The 19,761-nt window shown below is 29.8% G+C and overlaps 9 protein-coding genes across 9 annotated transcripts; 4 read left to right on the top strand and 5 right to left on the bottom strand.

Moving 5' to 3' along the window:
* Positions 1-249: 249 nt before the first annotated feature.
* On the bottom strand, positions 250-968 carry BX663DRAFT_550797 (uncharacterized protein; the record flags this gene model as incomplete). Its single annotated transcript, XM_051531236.1, has 4 exons — positions 250-551; positions 612-696; positions 788-872; positions 946-968. 4 exons carry the CDS (start codon positions 966-968, stop codon positions 250-252), a joined length of 495 nt encoding a protein of 164 aa, XP_051384400.1.
* Positions 969-1,316: 348 nt separating this feature from the next.
* On the top strand, positions 1,317-3,351 carry BX663DRAFT_560095 (Dbl homology domain-containing protein). Its single transcript, XM_051531882.1, has 4 exons — positions 1,317-2,400; positions 2,500-2,922; positions 3,011-3,107; positions 3,163-3,351. The coding sequence occupies exons 1-4, from the start codon at positions 1,429-1,431 to the stop codon at positions 3,267-3,269; spliced, it is 1,599 nt and encodes a 532-aa protein (XP_051384399.1). The 5' UTR covers positions 1,317-1,428; the 3' UTR covers positions 3,270-3,351.
* A 67-nt stretch (positions 3,352-3,418) lies between these two features.
* On the bottom strand, positions 3,419-4,095 carry BX663DRAFT_542075 (uncharacterized protein; the record flags this gene model as incomplete). The annotated part of the gene is made up of 1 exon (XM_051530802.1): positions 3,419-4,095. The coding sequence occupies exon 1, from the start codon at positions 4,049-4,051 to the stop codon at positions 3,419-3,421; it is 633 nt and encodes a 210-aa protein (XP_051384398.1). The 5' UTR covers positions 4,052-4,095.
* Positions 4,096-4,098: 3 nt separating this feature from the next.
* On the bottom strand, positions 4,099-4,706 carry BX663DRAFT_504974 (uncharacterized protein). The gene is made up of 2 exons (XM_051526995.1): positions 4,498-4,706; positions 4,099-4,442 (listed from the first exon to the last, which is right to left on the bottom strand). The coding sequence occupies exons 1-2, from the start codon at positions 4,638-4,640 to the stop codon at positions 4,361-4,363; spliced, it is 225 nt and encodes a 74-aa protein (XP_051384397.1). The 5' UTR covers positions 4,641-4,706; the 3' UTR covers positions 4,099-4,360.
* A 117-nt stretch (positions 4,707-4,823) lies between these two features.
* On the top strand, positions 4,824-6,485 carry BX663DRAFT_432306 (glycyl-tRNA synthetase; the record flags this gene model as incomplete). The annotated part of the gene is made up of 1 exon (XM_051522922.1): positions 4,824-6,485. One exon carries the CDS (start codon positions 4,824-4,826, stop codon positions 6,483-6,485), a length of 1,662 nt encoding a protein of 553 aa, XP_051384396.1.
* A 1,417-nt stretch (positions 6,486-7,902) lies between these two features.
* BX663DRAFT_504969 (uncharacterized protein) lies at positions 7,903-8,939 on the bottom strand. Its single transcript, XM_051526994.1, has 5 exons — positions 8,866-8,939; positions 8,714-8,809; positions 8,185-8,596; positions 8,108-8,120; positions 7,903-8,042 (listed from the first exon to the last, which is right to left on the bottom strand). Exons 1-3 carry the CDS (start codon positions 8,888-8,890, stop codon positions 8,304-8,306), a joined length of 414 nt encoding a protein of 137 aa, XP_051384395.1. The 5' UTR covers positions 8,891-8,939; the 3' UTR covers positions 7,903-8,042; positions 8,108-8,120; positions 8,185-8,303.
* A 925-nt stretch (positions 8,940-9,864) lies between these two features.
* On the top strand, positions 9,865-13,859 carry BX663DRAFT_485228 (nuclear export factor CRM1; the record flags this gene model as incomplete). Its single annotated transcript, XM_051524601.1, has 12 exons — positions 9,865-9,957; positions 10,050-10,151; positions 10,229-10,301; positions 10,391-10,497; positions 10,554-10,669; positions 10,740-10,974; positions 11,035-11,283; positions 11,335-11,625; positions 11,699-11,860; positions 11,919-12,461; positions 12,523-12,966; positions 13,056-13,859. 12 exons carry the CDS (start codon positions 9,865-9,867, stop codon positions 13,857-13,859), a joined length of 3,219 nt encoding a protein of 1,072 aa, XP_051384394.1.
* A 176-nt stretch (positions 13,860-14,035) lies between these two features.
* On the bottom strand, positions 14,036-15,138 carry BX663DRAFT_530463 (Mob1/phocein; the record flags this gene model as incomplete). The annotated part of the gene is made up of 6 exons (XM_051530317.1): positions 14,036-14,218; positions 14,272-14,383; positions 14,441-14,520; positions 14,592-14,724; positions 14,841-15,004; positions 15,073-15,138. 6 exons carry the CDS (start codon positions 15,136-15,138, stop codon positions 14,036-14,038), a joined length of 738 nt encoding a protein of 245 aa, XP_051384393.1.
* A 2,170-nt stretch (positions 15,139-17,308) lies between these two features.
* Positions 17,309-19,230, top strand: BX663DRAFT_341649 (glycosyl-transferase for dystroglycan-domain-containing protein). Its single transcript, XM_051522150.1, has 4 exons — positions 17,309-17,574; positions 17,651-17,845; positions 17,927-18,621; positions 18,702-19,230. Exons 1-4 carry the CDS (start codon positions 17,364-17,366, stop codon positions 18,867-18,869), a joined length of 1,269 nt encoding a protein of 422 aa, XP_051384392.1. The 5' UTR covers positions 17,309-17,363; the 3' UTR covers positions 18,870-19,230.
* Positions 19,231-19,761: the final 531 nt, after the last annotated feature.

Genomic DNA, 19,761 nt, shown 5'->3' with positions numbered 1-19,761 from the left:
AGAAAAAGAAAAAAAGGAGACTAATTCATTCATTCATTTTTTTTGTTTAGAATTTTGCGTACACCATTACCTATTAATTCAATGGTAGTAAATCATAGAGAAAGAATGAGATATAAAGCTATGGAAAATGTAGCAAGGTTTGTTTAAAGCAAAGTATATATGTATATATATTTTTATAGAAGCTAATGTATTGTCTAATTAGAGTGTTACGTTCTGTTCATATAGGAGGTGCCAAATAAATAAATAAATTTATAATTTCTTTTTTAATCTTTCTAAACCAGAGACTGCTTTATCAATTCCTAATAATTCAGCTCTTTCAAATCTTGTCTTTGCTTCATTTAATCTTCCTACTGCTTCGTATACACAAGCAAGGTTAAATTGTACTTCTCCATCTAAAGGATTAAAATTAGAAGCTTGTTCCAAATGTTGGATTGCATTTTTTGTATCTTTTAACATTAGATAAGCATTTGCTATATTTGTGTGTGCATCTGCTGAGTGTGGCGTGTATTCTAAGGAGCGTTCAAATGATTTTATAGCGTCTTTATGTTTACCTATTTAGAAGAAGAATGATAAGTTTACAAATAATATCTTTTTGATCATCAATAATTTACCCATTTGAAAGTAGCAAACTCCAATATTAAAATAACCAGCGCCACTAGGAGCAATTTGTACGCTTTTATGGTAACTATGCATAGCCTATTATTATTACGTAATTCAAATTCAGGGGGGGAGAGAGAGGGAGAGAGGGGTTAGTAAAATTATGTTTGGTTCCATTTTATCCTTTTACCATATCAAGAGATCCCTTGTTTAAATAGTCTGTACCTATTTTGATTTGCTCTTCTGCTTCAGAAATTCTACTATTCAAAACTGGTCTTGTCATTAAAAAAGCTAATTTTAAATACTTGAGTAAAAATAAAAAATGAAAATAAAATAATAATAATTTACTTCTTTTCTTCATTATTTGACATGTTGGTTTAATGAACGTAGTTGACATGTTGATTTGAAATGAACGTTGAAGAAGAAGAGATCTTTGTAGACAAAGTCTTTTAACGATATGCGCCATTTCTTTATGTATATATTTATTATTTAAATAGAAATGAATAATAAAAGATAAAAAAAAAGGGGGAAAGTGTTTTCTTTTTTTTTTTGCGCTAATGCAGCCATTTTTTTTTTAACAGAATTAACACGTGAATTTTGTGACTTTTCTCTCTGTGATTCAACATTTTGACAGATGAAACCTCTCCCATCACGAAAAGATCTGGTAAAATATTAAAAGAATGGTAAGTATTAAAATAAAAAATTAGCTCTTTTTTTTTAATATTATTATTTTTTGTTTGTGCTTATTGTATCTCAAAGTCTTTTTTTTTTTTCATTCATTTTGTTAGTAAGATTACCATATACATGAAGCTTGTATAAAATATCATTTAAATGAAAACAATTCAGAAGGAATTTCGACAATTAAAAATTGATAAAACATCAAAATATGTTACAGAGAAACAGCATCATGATACTTCTCCTAATAAAGAAAAGCACACTTTTATTCATAATAATAATGAAAGTAGCGCTGACAAACAACAATGTTTTACAAACATGACAACTACCAGCACTGATGAATCAGATTTCACTACTAATACAACATATCATCATCATTGTCAATCCACTCCAGACTTGAAGAGTCATCTATTAAAGAAAAAATGGTTCTCATTTTCTCGGATTAATTTAAGGAGACAACGTTCAACACCACCGCTCAATAGAATAGGATATGGAGGTCTTAAGCCTGGTACTGTCGAACCACCAGATCCACCTCCACAGTTACTTTATCATCTGGATCATTATTTCTCTGACAGGGAAACTACTCAAGTAAGTACACCGCCTTCATCATCTTTTACTATCTCTGTCAATAGACGAAGAAGTTTGATTGATATAAATAAACAACATCAAGAATCACCTTCTTTCTCTTCTACGTTATCAACAGCTGAAGAAGAAGAAAGATCGACCGTCATAGAACAGTTTCAGGCTAAACATCATTATAACCCTCATCGAAGACTCAGTTGTCCTGATGCACATGAAGATTCAGATAAGGAGCTATCGTTTATGCCTGAATCAGAAGACGTAGCCCATAATATAAAGAAGAATCATAAAGAAGAACATGTTAAATCATCACTCTCTTCATTTGAAGAACAGAAATCAAATGTATTATTATTTGATATCTATAAACCACATACAACGAAATTTGTTATGAGCTTTAAACAATTAGAGCCAAGAACTGTCAAACTTCGACGTCGAGTTCATCCTAAATCAGAAACAAAAGCAGTACTTGAATGGCAATATCATCTTATAAAAACATTAAATGAAGATTATTTCAAGAAACAACAAGGAAGGCCTATTATAGATAATTTGGTAAATAAATAACAAGTAAATGAGCACTTGATATCTTTCTTCTCATCTTTTTCTTTCTCTCTTCCTCTCTCTCTCTCTTTCTCTCTTTCTCTTCTTTAGCCTGTTGAAAAAAGAACGCGGTATACTCAAATAAGAAAATTTATTCTTCAAGAATTTTATATAACAGAGATTAATTTCTGGAATCAGTTAAATTATGCTAAAGTCATGTTTTGTAATCCATTAAAACTTGCTCTGGAACGAAATAGTCCTTTAGTAAAAGCGAGTGATTTAGATTGGTTTGCTAATCTTGATAATCTTATGGACTTTTCTTCCACATTAATTCATCGTTGTAGTGGGAAGGATCAAGAAGAGATGTCTACGGCAGTTTTTACTTCATTATCAGATGATGTCTACATCGGTCAAATCTTATGTAGTATGTCAGAATCGATGATTACTTTCTTAAGATGTGCGTTAGACTATAAAGCCAACATAAAACTATTAAAACAACTTAAACATAATAAAGGATATATCCTTTATAAAGAGGTAAAAAAAAAAAAAAAAAAAAAAAAAATAGAGTATAAATGTATATGTATATGTTATGATGATGTACTTAAAATGACTCTATTTATAGAAACTTGATTTACGTAAAGAGACTAGACAGTTTACATTGGATGATTATTTTATTATTCCTATTCAACGAGTAACAAGATATTCCTTATTACTTACAGGTAATAATAATACTAATAATAATAATACATGTCATTACTAATCATGCTTGAACAGATTTAGAGAAACATACAGAAACAATACATCCAGATTATGAAAATATTCGAATAGCAAGATGTATCATTCAAAGCTTAGCATCTGCTATGAATTATGCTCAAAAATAATATTCTATCCTTTATTTTTACATTGTAAATAATGCATTATATACGTATATGTTTACACATACATACATACATACATATAAATATAAAAGGGAATTATTATACATTTACTTTATTATTATTATTATTATTATTATTATTTATTTATTTTTTTAAAGATAAATCATAGAAATAAATACTAATCCCAAGGTAATAAAGGTTAAAGGATAATTATTAAGTAAAACATTAGCATTATTTGTTCTTGTTGGTGTAGTTGTAGAGGTCGTATTTATTGTTCTACTAGGAGACATTGAAATAGAAGTACTGCGTGTCATGGTGGTAGACAGCATAGAGGTAGCTGTTGTAGTGGGTTGACCTGTGGTTACAGGACGTGTATCAGTGGGTGCTCCTGTAGTAGCGGTAGTGGGGGATGGAGGTGGTGGTGGAGGAGGAGGTAAGTTTTGAGTAGGTAATTGAGAAGTATAAAATGTTGTGACCGGAACAACGGGAGCAGCTACAGGTGGAGGAGGATTAACAACTGTAGGATTAGGAGCTTGTACCTCTGCAGGATTGGGAGCTTGTGCTTCTACAGGATTAGTATTCGTTTCTTGTTTTTGTGATATCCAAGTTAAAAAGTTTTGAGCGAGATTGCTAGAAGAGGAAGCTGGAGCGTTTGCTGCATGTTCTTGAAAATAAGTAATGACATCCTGAATAGATATCAATCCTCCAGGATTTGTTGCTTGCTGTTGAGCTTGGACAGCAATACTGATAGTTATAAATAATAGTGTAAACAAAATACGCTGCATTTTTATTTTATTTTTTTTTTTTTTGTCAGGACAGGTCAGGTCAGGTAAAAAAAAAAAAAAAAGAAAGAAAAAAAGAAAAGAAATAAGGCTTACAATCAAGTAAGATTATTATATAAATAAATATCTTCTTTTTAGAGGAAATGATAAATCAACTTTATGCATTTATTAATTTATCTCTTATTATTAATTTATCAAGCTGATTTTAGCTTTTCCTCTTCCTCTTCTTTTAATACATTCGGTGAAGGTGACGTTACTGTTGACAATGATATACTAAGCATTTATATACATTATTAAAATAGTACTATTGTATCATTGTATATCATACCTTGAAATAGGATTACCGTCTTGGTCATACTCAGGTGTCACTTCTACAGTTGGTGCTCCTGTACATCTAAACCAAATATAAGTTTATCTTTATATCTAAAAAATATCATTTTATCATTTACCGTAGAAATAGTCTTACGAATGGTGTACATTCTAGATGGTCAAGATTAGGTTCACATTGATATTGAACCATTTCATATAGCTTGCAATCTGATGCTATTTTTGACATTTTATTTTCTTCCCATTCTTTATATTCTGTCGTCATTCAATAAATGTGAATAAAGAAGAAATGGTATATCCTTTACCTTTTTTTTTTTTTTTTTTGAAAAAAGACATTTCTCTACAAGAGTGTGACTATCCATATAAAGTAAAAATAATGCATTTTCCGGGGTAAAAATCATCGTCTCTCTCTCTCTCTCTTAATTATACCGAAAGAAAGAAGTAATATATGGCTCAAAAGTTTCGTACATTACTCGATCTTTGTCGCCGTCGAGGCTTTTTATACCAATCAGCAGAAATTTATGGTGGTTTAAGAGGCGCCTATGATTATGGACCATTAGGTGTAGAATTGAAGAAAAACATTTTGAATTCATGGTGGCGTCGTCATGTCTATTATCGAGATGATGTAGTTGGACTAGATACAAGTATTTTGACCCCTCATCATGTCCTTAAAGCATCAGGTCATGTTGATGAATTTACAGATTTATTAGTGGATTGTACACTGACTAAGGAGCGTTTTCGACCTGATAAAGCACCTCAAATAACGTTAGATAAAGACGGACATATACCCATTTTAGCGCCTAATAAAGAGACTGCACAAATCTGGAAAAGTACAATTGAAGAGCAACTAGCACCAAACATCAAATTAACTGTTAAAGGAAACTGTATCCTTCTACATACAGCATCTATAATGAATCCTGATTTGAAAAACGGACAGGTCGGTGAGATTACATTTGAAATGAAAGATGACAACCAAAGCCCTTTTATCTTAAAATATCATGGATACGTTGAACCCAACACAAACTCTCCCTTCTTAACTGATAGTCGACCTTTTAATCTTATGTTTAAAACTTTTTTAGATCCCATTGATCCAATCGATCGAGTCATTCAAACAACCCTTCAACAAAAGGAATCTATCTCATCAACCATTCGAGCGACTGTGGATGAAGTTCTGAAGCCAAGTACCGTTTACCTTCGACCAGAGACAGCACAAGGCGTCTTTGTTAATTTTGAACAAGTTGTGCGATCAATGAAAATGAAACCACCCTTTGGCATTGCCCAAGTTGGTAAATCATTTAGAAATGAAATTCGCCTTGAACATGGCATCTTCCGAACTCCAGAGTTTGAACAATTAGAACTTGAATATTTCGTTCCACCCAGTCATTCCAACTCCTATTTTGATTATTGGCGAAAAGAAAGATTTCGTTGGTGGCTAGAACATGCATGTCATCCTGAAAACTTTAGACAACGCGATCATACAAAGGATGAAATGGCACATTATGCAAGTGGTTGTACAGATGTTGAATATCTTTATCCTTGGGGTTGGGGAGAAGTAGAAGGGGTAGCGAATAGAGGACATTATGATCTCACACAACATATTCAAAACACGGGGGCTAATTTTAAAATATCAGAAGAATCGAGTAGTTATGTCCCTCATGTTATTGAAAGTTCCTGTGGTCTAAATCGTGCTATGCTGGCTTATTTATGTGATGCTTTCCATCAAATCGAAGATGAAAATGATAAAGGGAAACCACCTCGTATTGTTCTTAAACTTGATCCTCGTTTCGCTCCTATTAAATGTGCAGTGATGCCATTAACTGGTAAACCTGAATTCAATAGCTTGACCCAAAAGGTTGCAAGGTCATTAAGATGTAAAGGATGGTATACTGTGGTTGAATCACAAAAGTTGAAGATTGGTAAAAGATATTACAGACATGATGAAATCGGTACACCATGGTGTATCACGATTGATTACCAAAGTTTAGAAGATGAAACAGTCACTATTCGTGATAGAGATACTTGTAAACAAGAAAGACTTCATTGGAAAGAAGTGCAACAAGTTATTGCTGACAAATTGATGAAGGGAGAAGCTGAAGAACTTTTAGATTAATAAAAAATAAAATAAAATAAAATAAAAAGTAGGAAAGGAAAAAAAACATATATTTATGTATGTATCTATATATTTTTATAAGGAAGCAAAAATGTTATTATACTACGCTACGCTAAATCATCATCATCATCAAAATCATCAGTGAATTCTAAAATGCAAACAAGTTATTAACTATATATATATGACATCCATTAATCTCTTACTGTTAAAAAAGTCCCCATGTACAATTGTCTTTTCTAAATGCTTTAATAAAGAACTTGGATCGCCTTTATCATCGAGAGTTTCATTCCAAAAAGGTGAAGATGCTGAAGTAAGATCAAATGAGCCCATACCTCTAAATAGGGACCTACTTCTATATGGGTTGTTATTTTTAACAAAGTCTTCAGGATATACATTATTAGCTTTGAAAGAGTTTGTTATTGAGGTAGATTTCTCTGTAGTGTCGTTGGTATCTTCTTGGTTATCTTCCATCATTAAATCATCTTCTAATTCTAATGTTTGTAAAAAATAAAAAAATTATACCTATTCAATTTGATTTGTAGATCATTTATTTCTTTTTTTTTTTTTTACCTTCATTATATGTTTCCCATTTATTATCTTCCATTGCTATTTTTATTATTATTATTATTGTTTACTTTTGAGAAAAAATAATAATAAAAGAGAGCTTGTTTTTTTTATTAAAATTTAGTCTCAAGTGACTTCATTTTTATGCAAAACATAAATATCATGAATCTATACATCTTCTAATACCTTAGAGTCTTCCTAAGCATTAAAGCGTTTACTAATAGCCCTTAAGCTGATTAAGCTGACAAAATTCTTTTTATTATTTCATCAATGAGATTATAAGATATGTATTGATGAATTTAAATATTTATATTTACTTGTTTGTAGCAAGATCATATTTAAAAAAGACAAAAGGCTTTCCAAGTAACCTTCTTATTATTACTATTCAAAAGTTATGTAGGTATATATCGATAGCAAGACATATATATGTAAATAAATATGTTATATGTTTTATTTAATCAAAGCGAGAAAGTGTGTAGTGTAAGGAAGTTTTTGATTATATATACATGTATATATATATTGACGAGTTTGTATGAATCCTTGTCCTCCGTCTTTCAAGAGAACGCTAATAACGAAATATAAAGGCTGTAGCAGTAAATAAAATACATCTAATCTAATATAAAGTATTTGCTCTGTTAATCATATTCATTTTACAGCTCTATGCTTCCTTAATAGCATTTTTGTGCCCGTATGTATTAAATGAATCAGTAATTAATATTAACTATGAAATGGAGTAGAGTTTTGCTCTGTTATTACACATATATGTATTCTCGAAAAACGCCATATAATTTAAACTGGTATTCATATATGAAGAATCCAAGTAAGAATTGAAAAAAAAAAGACTATAATTAGCCTCAAATCAAGAATAAATAAATAAATCCTTTGCACTATTTTTAGAACAAGAAAAAAGGATCTACATGTATGGTATCATTGATAATTTTATTTCAGATAACTATGGAATCCTTAGTAAAATTCTATTTCATCTTCGGAACTCTATAAATTGTAAAGGTCAGTTAATACATAATAAAAAAAAAAATAAAGTAATAAGAACAACTTACATCTTCGTTCGGGCTACAATATTCAAAATGATGTTAAAAAAAATTACTTCAAATGAATAAATATTAAATTAACTTACAATTCACCTAACATTGTTTGTAATTCTTTAACTCTTAGTTTAAGCTCCTTTTTATCTTTTATTAAATCCCTAATGTATTTCACAGCTATAAAAAAAAATAAAACAAAATAAAATTAACATTACAAACATTCATGTACATGTACAAAATTACATTTCTGTAAAATAACGGATTCACTCCGATGATAACTGTCAAGTGTTGGTACTATGTTTACTAGTTGATCAAAGCCAACTCGAATATTAGCTCTTCTCTTTTGTTCAGAAGCAATATGATTTGCTTTTTTCTGTTCTTCTGAAAGTAACTCATGTGGTTGCTTTCTTGCTCGCCCTTTTGGGGATTTTCCTTTCTTTTGGTAAGGCGTTGTCCGTTTTTTTTCACTTTTTCTTTTACTTGTTGTTTCATTCTTTTTTTCCACTAAATATACGTAAAAATGCCATTAGATATTTATTTATTTTTTTTTCATTTTTTTTAAGAAAGAAAAAAGAAAAAAAGAAAAAAAGAAAATGGAAATAACTAATGTTATTAGATTACATTGAACATCTGTATCAACTGTTTCAAGATTATTTAAGAAAGTTTGTAGTTTAGTTTCTTCTGCTTCTGTAAACATGCCATTTTCACTACTCATTGCTAATTATATAGGTAAATTAATATATTAAATAAATGACATTGTTTGATACACATACTTTGGGGGACATAATGACCCGACATACGAAGCTTAAATTGAATAAAAATAAGTTACTGAAGAAATAAAAGAAACATTTGATTTGTTTATAATTAATACAGTCACTTCGCAATTAAAAGTTGATTTATAAAAATAAAAAATAAAAATAAAGCTTATTTATTAAATTTATACGTGAAAAAAAAGGGGGGATTTGTCAATTTATTAAATGCATTAATGTTATAATTAAATGGCTAATGAAAGGAAAGGAAATTTATTTGTGTTCAACGTTTAACTATAAGCTTTATTACTTTTATTTGCTATAAGTGTAAGAAATAAATAAAAATGATTATTTTGTACCTTTATGAGCAACATCGTTCTAAATATGTCAGGGTAGCAATTGAAATAGCTCGACATTTATGTGCCGATGATTTAGATGCAATAAATTCTGTTAACGTATTTTCTGTTGATAATCAGTCATAATCGTTGATGTAACTTATTTATATGTATTTATTGGTTATTGAATTTATTGTATATTCATTTTCTTTCTTTCATAACTGTTTGCCCAAAAATAGAAAACAATCATTCATTTACATATTCGCTTCTTTTTTTTTTTTCAAACAATAAGGAATGGGGTATTCCATTGAACTTGAATAGCTCCTCATGGACAGATGTTACTTGAATTTAGTTGAAGAGTCCTAATTATTAACTTGTGTCTATAGCTGCATAAGTTTTAATCTTACCTTTTTAATTTAATCGTTCTATTTTCTTTATATATATCATAATGGACTTCTGTGTATGATTAAAGTATATATGAAGCATTATTTTTCTTTAGAGATTATCAGTTACTTTTAATGATTGATCTAATTGGTTGTATATATCGCCTTTTAAATAAAGGCCTGTGACTATTTTCAAATTAACGCAGCAATACGCTTGCTTTCAATGCATGTTATTTTTTTTAGTAATCAATTTTTTTTTTCCCTTCTTTATTTTTTTTTCATAAACAGACTATTAAACTAAAAAAATGGCTGAAAATCTTTTAGATTTTAGCAAAGAATTTGATGTTGGCTTGATGGACAAAGTTGTCATGGCCTTTTATACAGGCTCTGGTAATGAGGTAAGAAAAGCTCTTTTCTTTTTTTTTTTCCTTTTTTTTTTTTTTGCTTGTGCAATATTTTAATTTTCAATTTACACAAACCTTTTTTATAGCAACAAATGGCCCAACAAGTTTTAACCCAATTTCAAGACCATGATGAAGCTTGGACACGTGTTGATGGTATTTTAGAGAAATCTAGTATTCCTCAAACAAAGGTAAGAAATTTAATATTTCAAAACAAAAAATGAAATAAATATAACGCGATTTTTTCTCTCTTTTTTTTTTTATACAGTTTATCGCGTTGCAGATTTTGGAAAAGTTTATTCAAACAAGATGGAATACCTTACAAGCTGATAGTAGAAATGGTAAGTTGACTAAATTATTCCATCATTTTTCTTAATAAAAAGTACTTGATATAAATAAATGTTGTCACTAACGTATTATTGAATGATAGCTATTCGTTATTTTATTGTTAATGTTATTGTAAAACAATCTTCTGATGATGCAACATTAGTAAAGGAACGTACCTATATCAACAAGCTCAACATGGTTCTAGTTCAGGTATAATTAAATATTGATTAAATTATATCTTAACAATTACTTATTATTTGTGCTAGATCCTTAAACAAGAATGGCCTCATAATTGGCCCTCTTTTATTCCTGAAATTATTGCTTCAAGTAAGACCAGTCTTCCACTTTGTGAAAATAATATGGCCATCTTGAAGCTTTTGAGGTAAAAGATAAATATATACATATACATATATATTATGTATAAGAGATATTTAACTTTTTATTTATAACAGTGAAGAAATTTTTGATTTCTCTGATGAACAAATGACTCAAATCAAAGCATCTACTTTAAAAACACAAATGAAGCAGGAATTCGCACAAATTTATGACTTGTGTAGAGAGATTCTCGACAAAGCTGTCAAGCCTAGTCTTATTAAAGCTACCCTTGAGACTTTATTGAGATTTGTTCATTGGGTCCCCATTGGTTATATATTCGAAACTGATCTCATTGAAACACTTCGAGCTAAAGTAAGCCAAATTTTAATTTTAATTTTAATTTGATGATTGATCAACTTGATTATATATTAGTTTTTTGAAGTACCTCAATTTAGAAATGTCACACTTAAATGTTTTACTGAAATTAGTGCAATTGAGATTACTGAAGCGTATTATGACAAAATTGTATTTATGTTTACCAGTGTTATGACAGCTACAAATACCATGATTCCTCCTAGTACAGACATTGCTGAAGTTTATGAAAATAGTAACGACAACGATCAAGATTTTGTTCAGAATTTAGCTTTATTCCTTACAACTTTCCTTTCTCAACATCTTAAGGTATAACAGGAGTTATATCATAGAAATTTACATTGTTAACTCTTCTTTTAGGTTGTTGAACGTTATCCTAATTCTCACGAGCTTCTTGTCAATGCACATTTCTATCTTATTAAAATTTCTCGTGTCGAAGATCGTGAAATTTTCAAGATTTGTTTGGAATATTGGGCCAAGTTAGTACAAGGTTTATTTGAAGAAGCAGCTTTAGCAAATCAAGGAACCAGTTCATTGTTAGATTTAAATAACTTGGGTGGTTTCAATGGCGCGTCTAGAAAGAACCTTTACCTTTCCGTTCTGTCTAACTTGAGAGTTGTTATGATTGAACGTATGGTTAAGCCTGAGGAAGTAAGTAGTGGATCATTGATTACCTTCTTTTTTTTTAAAAAAAAAGGGTTTTATTGACATTTTATATGTATAGGTTTTAGTTGTTGAAAATGATGAAGGTGAAATTGTAAGAGAATTTGTAAAGGAAAGTGATACTATTGTTTTATACAAGAGTATGAAAGAAGTTCTTGTTTATCTTACCAATCTTGATGTAAATGACACTGAAGAAATTATGACTGCCAAGTTAGCCAGACAGGTAAAAAAAAAATTGAATTGAGAAAAGTAAATAGACTTTTCTAATACCTCAGATTTAGATGGATGGAAGCGAATGGTCTTGGAATAATCTAAATAAATTATGTTGGGCTATTGGTTCTATTTCAGGTGCTATGAATGAAGAAACTGAGAAACGATTCTTAGTTACTGTCATTAAGGAACTCCTTTCTCTTTGTGAAATGAAACGTGGTAAGGATAATAAGGCAGTCGTTGCTTCAAATATTATGTATTGTGTTGGACAATATCCTCGATTCTTGAAGGCTCATTGGAAATTCCTAAAGACGGTCGTTAATAAATTATTTGAATTTATGCATGAGTCCCATGAAGGTGTTCAGGATATGGCTTGTGATACATTTATTAAGATTGCTCAGCAATGTAGACGTCACTTTGTTGTCCAACAACAAGGTGAAGTACATCCTTTTGTTGAAGATATTCTCGATAACATCAATCGCATTACTTCTGATCTTGCCCCTCAACAAATCCATACCTTTTATGAAGCTATTGGTTATATGGTAGCTGCTCAAACAAACCCTCAAGCTCAAGAAAGATTGATGAACAAATTCATGCAACTTCCTAATTCTGCTGTAAGTATACAATTATGTAAGATACAATTCAGACTATTGACATATTTATTATATACCGTAGTGGGATAATATGATTAATCAAGCTAAGCAAAATACGGAGTGTTTGAACAATGCAAATGAAATTAAGGTGTTGGCAAATGTTCTCAAGACAAATGTTGCAGCTTGCTCCTCTGTAGGACCTGCTTTTATCATTCAATTAAGCAGAATTTATATGGATTTATTATCTCTTTACCAAATTGTTGGCAATTTAGTATCTCAAAGTGTTTCAGCACAAGGTGTTATTGCCACAAAGACACCTAAAGTTCGCGGTTGGAGAACGATTAAGAAAGAAATTTTAAAATTGATTGATACCTATATTGAATGTGCTACTGATATTAATGCTGTCAATAACAATATGGTTAGTCCTTTCTTAGAAGCTGTATTGACTGACTATAATGCAAACGTGGATGCTGCTAGAGATGCTGAAGTATTGAATGTTATTGCTACTATTATTAACAAGTTGCAGGTAAAAGATATTTTGACATATATGTATATAATTATATAAGAAATATGGATATATACTAATCATCATGTATGTTATACATATATATATAGTCATTGATGACCCCCCGTGTTCCTATTATTTTTGAAGCCACCTTTGAACCTACTTTAAATATGATTACTAAAGACTTTGCTGAATACCCAGAACATAGAACAGGCTTCTACTCCATGTTGAAGGCCATCAATAGACATTGTTTCCCTGCCTTATTAGAATTAGCACCTGCTCAATTCAAACTCTTTATTGACAGTATTGTCTGGGGATTCAAACATACCATGCGTGATATTGCTGATATCGGTCTTGAAACTTGCGGTGAATTGATTGATAACATTAGTCGCACAGATGCTGCTGTTGCTGGTGCCTTTTATCAGTCATACTACCTTAGTATCCTTCAAGATATTTTCTTTGTACTCACAGATCGTGATCATAAGAGTGGATTTAAGGGACAAACAGAAGTATTGGCACGTCTTTTCCAATTAGTTTCTAATAACATGATTGCAGTTCCTCTCTTTGATGCATCTCAAGCGTCCAACCCCAATATGTCTAATGCTGACTTTTTGCGTGAATATGTTTCCACTCTTCTTCAAAATGCTTTCCCACATCTCCAACCTGGACAAATTAAGGTCTTTGTTCAAGCTATGTTTGAATTCAATAATAGCCCAACTAAGTTCAAGTTAGAAGTACGTGACTTTTTGATTCAGTTGAAAGAGTTTGCAGGCGAAAATGCAGAACTATACTTGGAAGAAAAGGAAAATGAATTAAAGGCTCAAAGAGAAGCAGAAATGGCCAAGGCATTAGCTATTCCTGGTATGGTTAAACCTTCTGAGTTACCAGTTATGGATGAAGATGAAGCCCTTTAAAAGAAAAGAAAAGAAAAAGATATATATGTATAAAAAGCAAAAACAGAAACAAACAAAAAAAAAACATAACAATTTTTTTTTTCTATCAAAAGCGAAAATGCACATTATACACGCAATATACACAAACAATTATTTTAAAAAATAAATTTTATTAAGATTATAAAAACTCAAGTATGTTATGAACCTTGAGATAATAAAATGGCAGACGCATTATGAGGTATATTTCTATTGTAATCGTTATCTTCTTCATTATCATTTGCATTGGATTCTTCTTTATCTGGGATACTGACTAAACTTGATGGGATCAACCCATAAGTCTGAGATAACAAAAGAAATCTTGCATATAAGGAAGTTTCATTCTAAAATACGTTTTATTCATTAGAAATACTTTAATTTCCTCTCTCTTACTTACTTCAAAGGATTCATATATTTCTCTATGATGAAAATAAGCATGAGCAAATATGCGATAAAGACGTCTTGCAATAGATTGGAAATGTTTTAGTGATGGTTCAGGAACTGAAATCCTAATAAAAAGTCAGTCAGTCAGTCATCCAAGTTTAGTTTTATCATTCTCTATTTACCTGCTTGGAAAGTATTTGGAGTTATTTAATAAAATCGTTGCTCCATCTAAAGTATGAATTATATAATCTATGGCAGGACACTAATAAAAGTAAATGCATAAATGGATTATTAAATAAAATATACATATATCAACTTTATAAAGATTTTGACATGTACTGATTGTGTAGCAGGATGAGCAGCACAAAGATATAGCCATCCGTCTGCTTTCATTTCGGGACAATTTTGTTTAGTACATTCCGATTCTAATGCTACAACTAGTAAGCTTAGTTCTAAACAAACTTGTCTAGCAAAAAAAAAAAAAAAAAAAAAAAAAAAAAAAAAAAAAAAAAAAAAAAAAAAAAAAAAAAAAAAAGATTGTTATTAAATTGTGAAATAACCAAGCAATCTAAATTTTAATACCTTAAATGTTCATATTGCCAAACTTCATCATCAACATTATCTGGTAATTCAACAATATGATGAACATCATTATAATCTTTTCGTATTAGTTGTTGTAAATATTCTTGAACATTGAACGCTGATTCCAGAGTATCTAAACTTTCAATAGGCCATTGAAAAGAATCCTTTTAAAAAGGAAAAATGTAAACAATAAATAAATGACTAATTAGTTTTTTTTTCTTCTTTGCCTTACTTCTAAACGTTTTCCAGGATACAGTCTTCTAAGAACTGCTTTTGGAGTTTCTGTAGTTTCAGTCATTTTGAAAGAAGAAAAAAAAAAGATAAAATTAAAACAGCTATGTTATTTTAAAAAAAAAAAAAAAAAAAAAAGAAGAATTTATCTCCTTTTAATAATGCTTGGCTCTCCTTTATACTTTTATTAAAAACACTATAAATTTATGTGAAAGCCAAGTTTTGTTACGTAATTATTATTTTATTTTATTTTATTTTTTTTTTTTGGATTATTTTTCAATTTATATCCAGAGAGACAAAGGTGAAAGACATGATTTTCAAAAAGAGAATTGCCACATATAAAGTGGGAAAAATAAGAATAAACCTACTAAATTATGTGTGGAAACACATCTAAAAGATGTTTATTAAGGAAGTAGTATGAACAAGCAAGAAAAAGTATAAGGGAGCATGGTCAAGTTTATATAAGAGTTGGTATAGAATGGGTTAAATAAAGATATATTTTTTTAAGTTATATTATTCAAGCAAATGATAAAAAAAAAATAAGTATAGAAATATATTTGAAAAATAGATGTTAGAATTAGCTCTTACAAATATCTAAGTGTGATAGACTTGTTTAAGCAATAACTTTGAATGTAGAAATATAAACATATTTTATAGAATACATGCATGTAAAGAGAATTAATAGATATCTGCATCCACTTCTGTACTCACTAATATACGTTGACATTGCTCTGTCTGTTAGAACAGACCAACATATAAATGCTAGAGGGTTAATTACGCATTTTGATTTTAAATAAGGTATGGCTTATTGGGTATACGTCTTTGAGATATTTGTCCTTTCTCTCTCAAATTAATATAAAACATAGAAAATTTGTTCCTTTAACAAATTGTTATTCCACACATATTTATAGCAAAAACTGTGTCGTACACTTCATCAAATCCTATTTACTCCTCCTTTTGTAATTTTATCTATGAAGCACAGCCTCTTTTATGTCGAAAAACCTATATTTCAACAAGAGCAATCAGCCATAAATGTTCGTTTTTTTTTTAAAAAATTTCGCTTTTTTCAAATATGCTTCCCTTTATAATAATTATTATATATAATTTCTTTCTTATGCTACTTAAAGATCTTTACATGAAGCAGAGTCTTTTAGTTTGTTAAATAAACAGTACTTTGATTAAGTTGCATATTTTCACAGAAGGTTTCCTGTAGCTTCTAACGTACAATTGTAAAATGAAGAGGATTGTCATTAACTCCTACATACTTTTCGGTATTTTTTTTTTAATGACTAAATAATCTTCTGTCTTTATTTCTAAAGGCATAACGCCTCATTTCAAGTTTGACACATTTATATAAATGACTATTTTTAGCTTCAAGTATTTTTTGTTGCAAGTGATATACTTTTCTCCGTCTCAAGATCTATATTACTCTGTTGAAATTATTTCAATTCTTTCGAATGATATTTGGCAGAAGTAGTAGTTCTCCTATTTGCTTTAAGAATCTCTTTTTAACCTCTTGACTAGATTACCCTATAAGTAACAAAAATAGGATGAAGCTTCCTCAATGGCTGAAAGTAACATTAATTCCACTATCTGTAAACACGATATCTGTACTTTGATTTTTCCTCTAAAAGGCTTATCATTTTTTATGATGTGATTGTGCCAATATCATTGTCTGCTTTGTATTAAATAAGAATTCTAAGATGCTATGTTTCCTTGAAAGAAAAAAGGATGCGCCTTGGATAATTTGTCATAAACTCCAAGCCTTTAAAATGATCTATTACTTAAACAGTGACGCTTCTTTGGTCTTGAACAACTAGCAAATATCCTCAAGGTAATATGTAAACCTTATTCCCTATTTTCTTCACTGTTCTATACGAGATTAAGTATATTTTCATAAAATTAAATAGAATAAATTTTGTGTTTTATTGTGATCAATAATACGTATCGTTTTTTTTTTTTTCTATATATTTATTTTGAATATAATTAATTGTTAATGAGCTTTACCCGGCAATTTTTTCTTTTTCTTTATAGTGAATTATGCCTAAGACGTATATGGGCTTAGAAAAAAAAACAAAAACGTATAAGGCAAATTTGTGCAACTAGTTTACCTATTATAGTATAAATTTGATCAAGTGTTAGTTATTGTATTTATAGAATATATCCAAAAACATGCATTTACAAAATATTATAAAAGGTCGTGATTTTTGTGCCTTTTTTTTGTTAAAAAAAAAACAAAAAAAACAGTTTCTTTTCTTTTTTTCACTTTATAAATATATACACCTATATCTAATGAGTGTCGATTTTCAGTCATTTATGTCTCGTAAAGGAACTAAAACCTTAGGGCTTGTTCTTCTTTTATCTTGTTTAGCACTATTAACAAAATATTGTACATATGAACCCTATACTTCTCATTTTAAAAGAGCAATTTTTTTTAAAAATGATTTAATACTTCAACATGAAGCCCGATTGAATAACCAATTCACTTGGGCTGACGGGAAAGGTATGCATATAAATATATATATTTCATCTTTATATATATGTATGTACACATATTTAAATGTATTTTTTTTTTATAGGTGACATACATCAATTGCCGATTGAAACTATTTTATCAAAATCATTTTCGTTATCCTCTTATTCTGAAGAATCTCAAATTATTCCTTATTATTACAAATCTCAAATCAACTTTATGGACGAAGATATTACAATTATCACTTTAGTTACGAGAAATAGAATTCCAAATCTATCAAGACTTGCAACAAAATATCAAGGTATGATTTGAATGCCTTTTTTTTTTTTTAAAAAAAAAAAGTCAAAACAACATTCATAGTAACATTTTATTTTACTTATAGGGCCTATCTCAGTGACTATTCATGTCTCTGATGACGATGAAGGTGAATTTACACTTGAAATCTTGGAACAAGCCATGAATAAGAACTCGAATATGCGCAAATATGTAGATGTTCATGTTATTCGTGACAAATTTGATCGCGAATTAAACCTTTGGAGAAATGTAGCTAGGCTCTTTGCTCGAACAGAATATGTCATGCAACTCGATATCGATTTCTATCCTTCCACCGATATCCGCCATTCTGTTCTTAATAACCCTAAGGCCATGAATCTCTTAAGAACTGGGCAATCAGCCTTGGTTATCCCCGCCTTTGAATATTCAAGACAAGAAGAAGGCTTAGATTATCGTACATTCCCAAAGACAAAGTCTGAGCTTGTTAAAGAATACAAGGATAAAAATATCGAAATGTTTCATTCCTTTTGGTTACCAGGACATGCCCCCACTGATTATGATGACTGGCTTAATGAAAATGAAGAGATTTATAAAGTCACCAGTTACCAATACTCTTATGAGCCCTATGTTATCTTTAAGAATCAAGGTTCTCCTTGGTGTGATGAACGTTTTGCTGGTTATGGTAGTAATAAAGCAGCTTGTCTCTATGAACTTTATATCTCTGGTGTTAATTTTTATGTCTTACCAAATGACTTTATCATCCATCAAACTCATGCCTATCCTGATGAAGCAAGACAGATAGAGGTAACTAAAAAATTCATTAGATTATGTATTATTTTTTTGGATATATTATTAAGACCTTTATATATATATATATATAATAGAGATATTATAATCGTAGATTATATACACAATTTAGAGAGGAAACTTGTATACGATTAGCTCGTAGATTTATTACTCAAAACAAATGGGAGGATCCAAAGTCTGAAAACTTAAGGGAAGAATGTGCTTCTATAAAACCTTACCAAAGAGCCATTGCTAGGTTCGTGTAACGTTCCTCATTCGGTGGCGTACTGTTGTTGTTGTTTCTTTTCGAAGCCACATAGAGTACATATATAGGCATTTCCATTTATTTATACACATAAACAAATATTGTACAGTAGTTTACCTTTATATTTTGTCATTTTATTTTTATTTTATTTTTTTTTTTACATTCTCCTCCTCCCCTTTATTCTTTTGTATTTGCATATGTGTATTATATACTTATAATAACTATACACTTAAATAAATAAATAGATATATACATATATAATATACGTTTATTGACGTTATAACCTTTAATGTTCTTTTTTTTTTGTGCAACAAATATATTATGTAAGGATGTGCATGTGCATAGAAATTGCTATGCTATTTGCCCAAGTTTTGACAGTAGGTGTGTAAAGATGTAACTAGTAATTAAGTTTATAGCTGATGGTATCAATATTAGGGTAACAAACAGATCAAGGCAGGGTAACCTGATTGGTCTGGGACTTTTTTTTTTTTTTATGAAACTCGTTCAAGATATAAATAAGATATAATAAACTTTAATAGAGAACGAACAGTATTATGGGCATTTGTCTTATTAAAAAAGGTTAAAGATAGTGTTGGAACAAAGATTGCAAATGCTACTCTTGTTTAATAAAGAGAGAGAGAGAGAGGGAGAGAGAATGGTCAGCATGAGAGCTTAGACATATCATGATTTATATGTTACTTTCAAATAGAAAATTGCATATAAAGCATACGTTAGGCGAGAGAAAGTGTGTTGTAGTTTTAGATTGGGTTGACTTTATACATATTGCATGATATGTGGGTGCGTGCTGTTGTAAAGCGTATACAAATATACTAGGACTCTAACAATCATTGCTGCTGTGTGTGTTTTATAATATTGATATGATGTATACATAA

This window comes from Cokeromyces recurvatus, assembly GCF_025118155.1.
Source record: "Cokeromyces recurvatus strain NRRL 2243 chromosome Unknown BX663scaffold_8, whole genome shotgun sequence".
NCBI lineage: Eukaryota > Fungi > Mucoromycota > Mucoromycetes > Mucorales > Mucoraceae > Cokeromyces > Cokeromyces recurvatus.
The sequence above is the reverse complement of the archived record's forward strand: the minus strand, read 5'-3'. Positions and strand labels throughout refer to the sequence as shown.